General features: G+C 47.6%; 1 protein-coding gene and 1 non-coding gene across 7 annotated transcripts in view; one reads left to right on the top strand and one right to left on the bottom strand.

Moving 5' to 3' along the window:
* Positions 1–13072, bottom strand: part of LOC116568725 (solute carrier family 23 member 2-like) — a 53744-nt gene that overhangs the window by 13994 nt on the left and 26678 nt on the right. For all 6 annotated transcript variants that reach the window (XR_004276744.1, XR_004276745.1, XM_032304370.1 and 3 more), the window contains exons 4-8: positions 10477–10636; positions 4669–4850; positions 3701–3818; positions 2459–2615; positions 1392–1645 (exon numbers count right to left, since the gene is read on the bottom strand). Coding sequence is in view for 4 of the 6 variants with exons in the window: in XM_032304370.1 (XP_032160261.1) it covers positions 1392–1645; positions 2459–2615; positions 3701–3818; positions 4669–4850; positions 10477–10636 (871 nt within the window). In the remaining 2 variants the exon portion in view is untranslated. The remainder of the gene's footprint in view (positions 1–1391; positions 1646–2458; positions 2616–3700; positions 3819–4668; positions 4851–10476; positions 10637–13072) is intronic.
* On the top strand, positions 7224–7363 carry LOC116569701. The gene has a single exon (XR_004277145.1). It is a non-coding gene; the product is annotated as a U4 spliceosomal RNA (small nuclear RNA).

Genomic DNA, 13072 nt, shown 5'->3' with positions numbered 1-13072 from the left:
AAATGAACGAATGAATAAAATAAGTAAAAAAATAAATAAGCAGGATGCCTGGGTGGTTCAGTGGGTTAAAGCCTCTGCCTTCAGCTCAGGTCATGATCTCAGGGTCCTGGGATTGAGCCACGTATCAGGCTCTCTGCTCAGTGGAGAGCCTGCTTCCCCCTCTCTCTCTGCCTGCCTCTCTGCCTACTTGTGATCTCTCTCTGTGTCAAATAAATAAATAAAATATTTAATAAATAAATAAATAAATAAATAAGCTAAATGCACAGAAATAGAGTAGAGTGGTGGTTACCAGGGTGCTCAGGGTACAGATAATGGGGAGATGTTCGTCAAAGAGTACAACCTTTCAGTTAAAAGATGAGTAAGTTCTGGGGATCTACATGTACAATATTGTGATTATAGTTAACCAGGCCTCCCAATCACACATTTGAAAGTTGCTAAGAGGACAGATCTTAAGTGTTCTCACCACAAAAAAAGAAATTATAATTATGTAACACGATGGGAGTGTTAGCTCATGGTCATCCCGTGGCAAATCAGGAGTGTATCAAATAAACACATTTACAGCTTAAACTTAAGCCATATTATAGTATAGTGAAGTATATCTCAGTAAAGCTGCGGGGGAGGTGGTGGGAAGGAAAATCCGTGTGTCTGGAGTGCGGGGGGACAGAGATAGACATGATGAAGACCAAGGCTAGGCTCTACCATAAAGGGCAGTAAGGGCCACAGAGAGGAGCTAGAATGAAATCCAAACACAAGGCATAAACGAAATGCGGTGTCAATCTGTCCACGGACATGTCCCAGACATGCTGCTAAGTGAGATAAGCCAGTCGTAAAAAGACAAATCCTGTAGGCTTACACTGTTAGGAAGTCCCTGGAGTCATCGAAATCATAGAAACAGCAACTAGAATGCTGGTTGACAGGTGCTGGGGAGAAAGGGGAATAAGGACTTGTTTGGTGGCTGCAGATCTCAGTTTTTATGTTGTGTGTCTTTAACCACAATGAAAAGTATTTTTTTAAGTATCTTTCCACAGACACTCTAGTGGCAACTGCTGTGGTAAGAAAGTAGCAGATCCTGCCTTTGCTTATTTTTCTTTCCTATCTAAGAGCTTATTTATTTAAATGTCCTCCTGACAAGACATGCGGTAAGGATTTACCACGTCAAAATAAATTTTTTGGTTGTGTTTGTAATCCTCATAAAGGAACAAGAAAAAAGGCTTGCCTCAAAGCAAACGGAAACTCAGCCCTGCCAATATTTTTATTTTAGGCCCTGAGCCCCGTTTTGGACGTCTGAGCTTCAGATCAATCAAATAAGCAATCTGAGTTGCTTGAAAAGAGACTCATAGGGGCATGATGGATGCAGGTACCCGGCCTGAAGCTGCTGTCGGCGGACTTACCCTGGTGATGCCCAGCGCCCCGACGTTCTCGCTGTAGGAGGTGGTGCCGTTCCCTGTCCCCCAGGCCCCCGCCAGCAGACAGCCGAGACCCTCGATGCCAATGCCACGGTTGACAGCGTGCCTCGGAGGCGGGGGGGCCCCCACCAGCCGGGCACAGGCATAATAATCGCCTACGGACTCCACCATCGAGGAGATTACCCCTGCAATGATCCCAAAGACCCCGGCCAGGCTGATGGTGGGGAGACCCCACTGTCCTGCAGGAGCGATGCAGAGGGAATGTTAATCCAGAAGACCATGCGTTGCTGCGCCCAAAATAACTTCTGTGCCGGAAGGGGTCTTTGGGAAGCTTGCAAGACCCGGCAGTGTATCTCCCAACCCCACAACTGTCCAGAGGCTTTGGCATGGACTCCTGCCCTACCCACTCCTCCCTGAGGGCAAGCACACACCCAGGCCTTGAGGGCATTGTGCACCAAAACAGCCAGCAGCGGGGCCCCTTCCTGGGCAGATCCTGAAGCATTTGGAAGCAGAGATTCTTATTCTGGGAGGCAGGAACTCCACAGTCCATGGGGCCTGGCCAGCCCACCCTGGCACCTGGTTATTGATACACCTGAGCCAAAAGTGCTGGGAAAGGCAACCAGAAGTGGGCTAAGGGATGGCCTTGACCTCATCTTCCCAGAAATGTTCTAATTCAGGCTAAGGCTCCCTTGGGTAGAATCCAACTAATCCAGGAAGACTCCCAAAGTTCCGGCTAGCAGGTCGAGACCTCTCCGATCTGCCTGTTCTCAGGCCACGAGTTCTGAGTAACATGGAGAAGGAAAGGAGAGGAAGGTCCCGGAATGGGAGCCTTTGGTCTAACACCCCCAGAAGATTCTTAGGACAACCCAAGGGTCTCCTTCTTCTCTTAGGGGTCTCATATGGACCCCCTAGGGCCTGCTCCTCCTTGTCAGATCTTTTGGAGGCGATCCATCCCCTGCCTCTAGTCAACTCTCCATTCAGTGCGCTTGACCCCACAGACAGTACTGGAAAACACATGTCCCTGGTAGAAAGGGGCCCTATCTTCTCGTTACCTGGGTAAGGGAAGCGAAACCAAGGAGCCTGGCTCAGCACATTGCCTTTGGTGTCAGTGCGGGCCAGGTGCCCATAGGCCGTGGGGGCTGTGGGAAGGGCGTTGGTGACCGTGAGCACGAAGCAGAGAAGCCACGAGAGGCAGAGCGCCAGCAGCACCTGCAGAGGGAGGCCCCTTCACTACCCTGCCCAGGGCCCCAGGCCCTGCCAACACCTCCCAGAGGTGCTGGGCCTGGGAGGGAGGTCAGGGAAGCTCTGTGAAATGAGGAAACGCTGGGTTACGGGCCCTTCCGATGCCAACAGCAATCTGTGTCATCATTAGTGCATTTAAGGAATGTAGGAAACAAACTGTGGAAAAACCCTGGGTCAAATGGAGGCAGAAAGGCCTAGCAAAACGGGCACAGCCTGGGTCAGAAGGATTACTGTCTGTTTCTCTTTCCACCATTGGCTGGTCACATAACCTTGGATCAAACTCTCTGAGCCTCAGTTTCCTCGTCTGCACAATGGAATGACAATCACTGTGCTGCAGAGCCTGAAGCTCTACTGAGATTTAATCCCTGGGTACAGAGCCCCAGAAAGGTGCATTTTTAGCAACATCCCCGAGGAAGGCTTGTGCACGCAGAATGGTAGGACCACCAGACTGCAGGGCAGTGAGGGATCAGTGAGATGTGGAAGTATCTTTTTACAATGTGAAATGTAGCTCACAGTGGAATTAAGGGCTGAAAACATACTGTGTGGTTGGCAGCCACACAGATCTCAGACCGAGATGCAAATCCAGCAGAGCAGTGTCTGAAAAGGGAGGGACCAGCCCCACTGCAATGAGTCCAGATTACCCACGAGCCACCAAGACCTTGATCTGAGCAACCAGGTCATCAGTTTTGTATAATTAGCCATGAACCTTGCTCTGGGGATGGCCCCAGGAACGTATGACAAGGCTGTCCCACACGGGTGCCCCGAGCAGCAACCTAGGGCAGAGTTCTCTGCTCTGGGTGAGAAGCTTCATGAACAATGGGGACTGCATTACACCAAAAGCAGAGGAGTGTTCCTGTGGATGGCGGGGCTCCCCTCGACCTCCTTGTACAGCAGAGGGGTGGGGGTCAGGGAGGAGAGAACCTGCACACGGGGAAGTATTTGCCTTGGGGACCTTCTGGGAGTGCAAGAGGCTGACCCTGACCCTCACCCTCCGGGCGAGTCCACTAAGAAGGGAAGTGCTTCTTTCCAGAAGTGTGGGGAGTGCTTCTTACCGGGAAGACCTGAAACAGGTAGAACTTAGACGTGTGGCACTTCTTTCCTCCACAAACCGGCACAGGTACTGCGACATTTTTCAGGTACTGAGAAAACAGTACGATGAGGAAGATGGTCCTGAAACAGAAACAAACCATGCCCAGGCTGGCTAGCTGGGGCTGTCCTGAGCAAGGGGCCAGGAAGTTGAGCCACCATGCATCTCTGGACGGGGGTGGCCGGGGCCGCACCGGGAGGGTCCCCAAGGAGGCAGGTCCCATCCCTGAGAAGGTGGGTTGTTGTTCCCTTTCAGAGCTGCTGGTGGCTGGAGAGGAACACCGGGAAGGGGACCATTCCTCTCTGTGGGTCAGCCGCTGGACAGATCCCAGCAGACCGAGAGAGTGAGGCCAGAGTCAGAGACTGTCTTCTCTCCCAGGTCATTCTGCAAGTCCTCGTGGTCCGACCATCACAGCGGCGTGAATGAGTGTGTCCGGTGCCAACCACAAGTCCCTTCGAGGCTCTGTGGAAGTGCCTAAGGCCTCTTCTTTCCCTAAAGCCTTCCTGATCCTTCCAGTTGGCTGTCATGGCCCCCTTCCCTGGACCATGCATGGCCTTCTATGATTCTTATCACTGTCTCCTGGTGTCACAGCTCCTTGGACCCAAGGCTCCTCTCTCTCCTATACTACAAGATTATGGAGAGGGCTGGAGCCCTGTCTTTGCATCCTTCCCAGGTGCCAAAGGTCTACAAAGATTGGCTCAATGAAAACCTAGCAGGCAGAGGACCCGCAGTATCAATATTTTGTAAACACGACACTAAGTATTCTTACATACTGCCCATGATTAACTCATTGTTTTTGAGGACTAATCATGTAATAAATAGTCGTGGTATCTGTAAACCACAAGAGTTTGCCAATATCCAGAATACGTTATTCTTACTGGGTGATCTTCCAGAAAGAACTGAGCTTCCGTTCCATTCCCAGGGAGTACTTACACTGCAGCAATCCCCCAGTGGACCCCAGCGTTACTGCCCGCAGAATCAAAGAGAGGCAAGGCCACCAAGGAGATGGTCGGAGCGATGGTCAAGGGGCCAATGAAGCGCATGAGAAACCCAATGAGGCCTGAGAATCCTACTAGCATCTGGACACAGGATGCAACCATAATGGCACCCTGCAACTGGAGAGAGAAAGTACAGCTCAGACACCTTGAAGCTTGCAGGAACTGTGGGCCTCAGCCCAGCCCGGGCCATCATGGCAGACCCAGGGGCACAGGCCACCTCTCAACCTGGGCTACCCCCACAAGGGGGGCCCTCAGAGGCACTGCAGGATCAAAGCTGAATCCCAGAGTGACAGAGGCAAGGAGAGCCCTGTTCTTGCTCGTCTCTCCAGTTCTGGATTTCCAACTACCTGTTGGACATGTTCACTTCATTTGAAGGTTTTTGGAAATAGCCATCAAAAGTATTTATTGGTCATTGTGACCATGGTGGTGATGTCTAACGTCACTCCATAGCGTGCTGAACCTCTTGCTGCTTTATTTTTCTGTGTGCCCACTTTCTACTGCAAGAGTTGGCAAAAAAAAAATTTTTTTTTTCTGTAAAGGACCACATAGTGAATATTTTCGGCTGGATGGGCCATATGGGCTCTGTCGAAACTTTCCCAGACAAGTTGTGAACAAATGAGCCTCGCTGTGTTCCAATAACATTTCATGTGTAGATACTGAAATTAGAATTTCATATAATTCTGACACATCATGAATTCATAGTCTTCTTTTCCAACCACTTAAAGTGTAAAACTGTTCTTAACTTGTGAGCTATATAAAAACAAGCAGCAGGCCAGATCTCGTTCCTGGACTGTAGTTTGCCCACCCCTACTCGACTGGACCGACTGAATTTACTTAATGGCTCCTCTCTTACTCTCCTAGTTTGAATGTTATGCATTCCGTTTTATCCCTGAAAACTTTTCCTTATTTTAAAGTCTGCTCTTTCTGAAAGTAACAGAGCAACTTCTCCTTTCTCTGGATTAGTGTTGGCATGGTGTATTTTCCTCCATCCACTTACTTTCAATCTCTGTGTGTCTTTATATTTATCTTTTAACGATATTTATTTATTTGTCAGAGAGAATGCGAGCACAAGCAGGGGGAGCAGCAGGCAGAGGGAGAAGCGGGAGGCTTCCTGCTGAGCAGGGATCGGATCCCAGGACCTGGGATCATGACCTGAGCCGAGGCAGACGCTTCACCGACTGAGCCACCCAGGCGCCCCTATGTGTCTTCATTTTAGGCTTCTTATAGACAACATATAGTTAGGTCACCTGTGTTTTGTATCCCCTCTGACAATCTCTGTCATTTAGTTTGTATATTTAATCCACTGACATTCAACTACATAGCTGGGTTGATATCTACCTTGGTTCTTTGTTCCTATTTTTGTCTTCCTCTCTTTTTATAGTTTTAATTGAGCATTTCATAGGGTTCAATTTTTTGTCCTCTCTTAGTGTATCAGTTACACTAATTTTTTTTTTTTTTTACTTTTTTGAGTGGTTGCCCTAGAATTTGCAATGTACTTTTACAACTAATCCAAGTCCACTTTCAAAGAACACTATGCCACTTCATGGGTAGTCTGAGCACCTTATAATAACAAAATAATTGTAATCCCTCCTTCTCATTCCTTCTATCACTGCTGTCACTCATCTCACTTATACCTAAGGACACATAAGTAGGTACATAAAAACTACCATGATACTGAAAGGTGAAGTTTGAACTGGTCTAAGGTGCTGAAAACTGAACTTGCCTTCTCTTCCAGTTTTTTACTGTTTCTGCTACCACCATGTCCTTAAACTAGATTCACTGTTGACTTTCACTTCCCCATTCCTTGAGCCCAGTAAGTAACAACCTTCCTGTTGGTCCTGCATTTGCATCACCTTCACTGGGGACTAGTGTAAGGAGATACATGTGGTGTGCTGACCACCAGTGGTTTCAGTCCTTGAGATGTGTGTGGATAAATACAATTCAATTGAACAGGGAGACGCTACCTTAAGTTCCAATAGCCTAGTTACGTGAATTCAACCAATCAATCCAATTAATGAATGGAGGTTGAAATTTGCAAGAACTTTCTCGGACTTTACAGCATTGGTGAAACGCATCAGACCAGCAGATGGAGCTCAACGGCCACAGATAAGGATTCGGGTTTGGCTCACTGTGTCAGACCCTTGGAGATAACGTGGGAAAAAAAAATAGTGGAGACTATTGTCCTAGGGCAAAAGGAATCCCTACCCTGGGCCCTGGGTTTCAGGCAGGAGTTAGCAAACTTTTTCTGTAAAAAGCCAGATAGCAAATATTTTAGACTTTGTGAGCCATGTGTGCTTTCTACCACATTTTCTTTTCTTTTCTTTCTTTTTTTTTTTTTAAACAACCTTTTAAACTGTAAAAAGCATTCTTAATGCGTGAGCAGTTAAAAAACAGACCTCGGGCTGGATTTGGTCCCAGAGCCGAAGTTTTCATATTCCTTTAAAGAACTTTAAAGGACTCTGTATATCATAAACACAAAAATAAACAATAAGCTTTGCGCAGTGGCAATATTGCAGCCAATGAGGTTTGTCCGAGGTGCAATTATTGCTAATTGAAAAATAAACAATAGGGGCGCCTGGGTGGCTCAGGGTTAAGCCGCTGCCTTCGGCTCAGGTCATGATCCCAGGGTCCTGGGATCGAGCCCTGCATCAGGCTCTCTGCTCAGCAGGGAGCCTGCTTCCTCCTCTCTCTCTGCCTGCTTGTGATCTCTCTCTGTCAAATAAATAAATAAATAAATGTTAAAAAAATAATAATAATAAAGGTTAAAGAGAATATGGTATCTCTGCCACTTGGGGTCACATGTTTAACACAGGTACAGCATGACCCATATCCCTAAACACCTCCCTCACTATTAATACTGTTCAAGCCCCAGGGAAATTATTTTCCAGAACTCTTGCCCGGTGTCCTTGAAACAAGGCAACGGCTTCCGAATGTGCCAAAGGTTTGTGAGTTGCGCTATGATAGGGCTGGAGGCAGATGCTTCGTTAGGACACAGGGAAGACTTGAGCAGACGTGCTTAGGTAGGAGAAGAGACAAATGAATGCGTCAGATCTTTCTTCTTGGATACTGTGCAGGCAAGAGATTCCTGCAGGAGAAATTCCAGAGCTCAGCTGGTCTGTGTGGAAGGGAAACCTTCCCTGGCGTCTAGCAGAGCAGGGTGAGGAACCCCCACTTCTTGTTCTTTGCTTGGTTTTAATTTGGATTTAATGAAGCCAAATATGGGCTCCCCAGGGGACAGCAAAAACAAACAAATAGACAAACACCCACAAGCCGTGCACGTGTTCTGTGACTCATTCTGTCGACGGCCTCATAAAACCAGGCTTCCTGAAGAAGCAAAGCCTAATTTGGAGAAGGCACTATAACACGTGGCATCTGAGATTGGCCAGTGTAACTGGCAAAAATCCAGGACTCACCAGCTTGACAAGTGAAATTCTTAGGGAATATCTTGGTCCAGAGCTCCCACGGGAGTGTTCTTTAAAGATTCAAGAGCCTTGTTAACTAACTCTGGGTCTAACCTGAGATAAAAAGGAAGCACAAGGCCTTGAGGGGGTGATGGAGGGACTGAGCACTTTTGGCCTCTCAGAGCACAGGTGGGTGCAAAAAGGCTGCTTCTGAAAGGGAAGAACCGCAGAAGGTTCTGACACTCACGGGTCTGGCTCAGATGGACGTTCTCTGCCCTCACAGCTCAGTGCTCCCTGAGGTACCACGGACCCCACACTGAATGAGGACAGACCCTGTCAGAAGCCGGGAGCTTCCGCTCTGCCATGGGCCTTCGGGTGAGGCTGGGGTCTGGCGCAGCTCCTCCACCCCCTCCCTTTCACAGACCCTTACTAACCAGTCCACCCTGTTTGGAATTAGACTGACTAGTGAATAGCATCAGTAGCTCCGATCAGAGACCCCAACCATTATCTCGAGTAGGGCCAGAAAGACATTCAAGTTTTTGCTTGATTAAAGGAACATTTACTGATTAAAGGAAATACTGATGGCTCCTCGGAGGCTCAGTCAAATTTCTGCCTTTGGCTCTGGTCATGATCCCAGAGTCCTGGCATCGAGTCCTGCATCGGGGTCCTTGCTCAGGTGGGGACCTGCTTCTCCCTCATCCCCTCCTCCCGCTTGTAGCATACACTCTCTCTCTCTCCCTCAAAAATAAATAAATAAAATCTTTTTAAAAAAATAAAGGAAATAGTTATGGTCAGGCAAAGAAAAGGCAGTTACATAGGAGGAGTTCCTAGGATTCATGAGCCAGTGACAGTCCCTCCCCCCCAGGACAGACATTACCTCACAAGGTAATCTAATTCAAGCAACAAAGACTTGAGTTTCACCACGTGAGTCCCTGAATTCAGAGAGCATGGGTGCTGCTCACCTAATGGAGAAAGGGGGAGGCTGTTAGAGTATTTAACACTTCCACAGAAGGCCCTTGGTGGGAAAAAGAAAGCAAGTCTAAATGCAGCCTGTGGGCTGAGTTAGGTGTGATACTACGCACGCGCATAAATGCCCAGGGTTGCCCCTGTGGGCTTGGGGCAGGGCCAGCGACTAGCTAGTCTGACAAGTGGATCGTACTAAAGTTCTGTTGAAATTTTACCTTGTGTGGGATAGGGTTTATAGTTAAATCTCAAATACTGGTGGCTCATGGTGATGCCCCTGAGTCTTAAAAAGAGGGAGGAAGTATGACCTTGAATGTAGTCACGAGGGTCTATGAGTTGATACCTTGGGCCACAAACCACGCGCACGGGGCCCCCGAACAACAGAATCCCTACCTCCGTCTGAAGGCGCTTGCATTGCCCACAGTGGTCCAGATTGTCAACAGCGATGGGCACGTGTGCCTTTGGTGGGAGACTAGGAGAGTGTGCGGCCCATCGCGGAGCTGGCAGTCTGCCCATGCCTGACATTTCACAGAGTATGGAAGGATTTTGTATTTTTAAAAACTGGTATTCACGGTGTTGCTGGTTTGAGCTCTGCTTATTCTGCAACTGAAGACCCAGCCCAGACTACTGTGGCCGCCCAGACTGCCCACCGGCATGAAGATCAACGTCTGCAGCAGGCAGCTCAAGGATTTCCTGGCCTCCGTCACCATGTGAGCCAGTTCCTACAACACATCTCCTCCTGCATGTACCTCTACACATCCCGTTGGTTCTGCTCCTCCGGTGATCCCTGACTGGTACACACACCCTATGATTCGGCCAGCCCATTCCTACATGTCTGTTCGGTGGAAAACATAGATATGTTCACCTAAAAGTACCAAGTACACAGACATCCATAGCAATACTATCTATAGAAGCCAGTAACTGGAAACCACCCTTAAACACAGTTTGGGTAACAGCAGAATAGAGAAGTAAATTACTGCATAATTATATAACAGAACGCTACTCAGTAAAGAGAATGAAGAGTCTACCCCTACATATAACCGGGGGAAAGCCTCTTGTAAAAATCATGGTGAATGAAGAAGGCAGACACAAACTGGTATGTGCTGAGGAGTTCTGTATAGAAAGTTCAAAACCAGGTGAAACTCATCTATGGAAACTCATCTGTTTCTTGATCCTGTTGCTGGTAACAGGAGCAAGTTCAGCTTGGGAAATTTGTCGTGTTGTTTTCTCTATGTCCTAATTAAAATTTTAAGGTTCATTTACAAACGGACAAGTGCAGACTTCAGAAGGAGGCGAGAGATAAATAGAACTAGAGCAAAATTATCAAGTACATCGTCATAGTATAACATCACCCAGTCCACCTCCCCTTGGCCCGTTACCTCTCGGATCCTCTTCTGCCATTCCTCGGTGAACTCAGGAGAGCTGGTGTTCACCAGACTGGCATTGAATGTCCACTCAGGGCACTTCCAAGCAGGAAGGGAGAGCATGGCCAGGGAGGGTGCCACGAAAGCAAATGTCCCTCCCTGGAGAATGGGCAGCCTGGAGGAGGGGGACAAGGAAGCAGTTACCCACAAGATCTGTTAGCCCGGGTCTGAAACTGGGCCCAGTGGTGGTCCTTTAATCCCAACCCCTAGCCTGATTTAGAGGCCATCCATGACCCAGCTGGTCTCAGTATACAAGGAGCTCCTGCTGGGCTCCCAGTCAGACCCAGGAACGCTGCCAAACCTTGGACAGATAACATGTCTACCCTGGTCCCGGAGAATCTTCCCCAGGGCCCAGGATAAAAACACAGCTCCCACGGGGAGTTCTCCCACCAAGAGAAGCACAGCCTAAAATTTGGGTTGCCAGACTCCTTTGTGTCTTCAAAATGACCAGCAATCCCAGACCTTGACCTCTAAGCTTCCTTTTTATCCCATGGACAGAAGAGTTTTTAGGTCAATTATCAGGGCAAGTTCCTTCCATCCAGGCCCTTCTGACTCCTGCTCGCCTCTCCCCTCTGGCCTCTGAGAACTCCTAGAACTTCTTCCCTTTGAGGTAAATGCAGCCTGATAAGTCAACCTCCAACAAGCCTCTCTTTATTAGATCAGAGGCTATCTGGGCTAGCCTAGTCTGCCACCCATGACATTAATATTGGGGAAGGGTGGCACAGAAGCACCCCAGCGTTTTGCTACACCCAGTTCAGATATTTTTTCTTCACAATACAAGAAAGTTATACTCAGAATTTCACAAAAACCTCTTGGAGGATTATTCTTGAGAATGACTCAGTACATCCTATGTAATGAAAATACAAATTTTCTTACAGGTTTTTAAAAAGATTTTATTTATTTGTTTGACATAGAGAGAGAAGGAACACAGCAGGGGGCGTGGGAGAGGGAGAACAGGCTTCCCAGAGCAGGAAGCCCAGTGTGGGGCTCGATCCCAGGACCCTGGGATCATGACCTGAGCCAAAGGCAGATGATTAACAACTGAGCCACCCAGGCACCCCCTGAAAATATAAATTTGATGGAAGAGTTCGGCTGCCTAAGTGGCCTTGGTCTCTTGGCTGAACATGAGAGTCGATGACGCCTGGGCATCAGCCTGAGAGGAGTTGGTGGGCTTGTCTAGGGCTGTGCCCAGGTACGGGGTGTACGTAAAGCTCCAGGGGATTCCAGTGTGCAGCCAGGGTGGAGGACAGCTGATCTACCTCCGTATGTCTAGACCCGCAAGGTTTCACGATAGAACAGAATACATTGCCCACACGAGGCAGGAATATACAGGGGATGGTATGGGTACGTGTGAATACCTTCTCAATTTAAAAATTATGACTCTAAGTATCTTTTTTAAAAGATTTTATTTATTTGACAGAGAGAGAGAGAGAGAGAACACAAGCAGGCAGAGCAGCAGGCAGAGGCAGAGAGAGAAGCAGGCTCCTCGCCGAGCAAGGAGCCTGATACAGGACTCAGTCCCAGGACCCCAAGGATCATGACCTGAGCCAAAGGCAGCTGCTCAACCAACTAGGCTTCCCAGGCCTCCCATGACTCTAAATATCTTGATAGAGAAGGGAAACCTGCTCTACTTTGATCTTTAAAAAATCCCCTTGAGCTTTCAAAGTGAACATATAAACCTTTGTATATGGATATAACCAGAGTGACGTGAAACAGAACTTGTGTTGTAATTTTTTTTTGCTATAATTCCATACGCATGTTGCACTCATTCACCAAGTGTCTATTGAGGATCTGCTCTTGGTGGGCAGTGGCTGCCATGATACTGAGGACAGCATGGCAAGTGAAACCAAACTCCCATTTACATTTTAGGGACACACATCCCAGCCTCATACTAACAAAATAACCACTTCCAGTAACTTACCCTCAAGGATTACTTTAAACACCTCATGACAATGCTCACGTACAGTCTGCCATGTCCGCCATGTCCATTCTACTGGGTTCCACAAGGGCAGGGATTCGTTATCTTTCATTCCCATCCCTCCAGCACTGAGCCTGGCACCCCAACATTGGGCTTATCCTTTGTTTTTTGGCATGGAATGAAGTCCTAGCAAGGGTTATTTTGCATTTCATTAAGCTAGAAGAGATGTGCACCCATTCGTGTGGTATATTGTCTGTTCTCTATAAACTGTCTGCTCATTACATAGGGTTTGGATACAGTCAAAATATATTCATAACAATTCTTAGGATAGTGAGTTTTCTTTTCATTAAAAAAAAAAAATGCTTTCTGTTACTATATGCAGGAATTCGTCCCCAGTTCAGAAATCATTAAAGAGAGCATTTCCAAATTTTCAAGCAGTTGAGCTCCTTTCTAATTCTGTTCATGTTATTTTCTTCCAAGATGATTACATGTCATTGGGATAATATGATACATAGACTTTCTGCCTTTTGGTAATTGCTAAATATTTTTTATATCCAAGAGCAAGATGAATTTTTTTTCATTTATTTGTCTAAGGGTATTATCATGTTCTACCTTTATGTTCACACGACGTAT

Source organism: Mustela erminea, chromosome 11, assembly GCF_009829155.1.
Source record: "Mustela erminea isolate mMusErm1 chromosome 11, mMusErm1.Pri, whole genome shotgun sequence".
Classification (NCBI taxonomy): Eukaryota; Metazoa; Chordata; class Mammalia; order Carnivora; family Mustelidae; genus Mustela; species Mustela erminea.
This window is presented reverse-complemented; position numbering and strand designations above follow the sequence as displayed.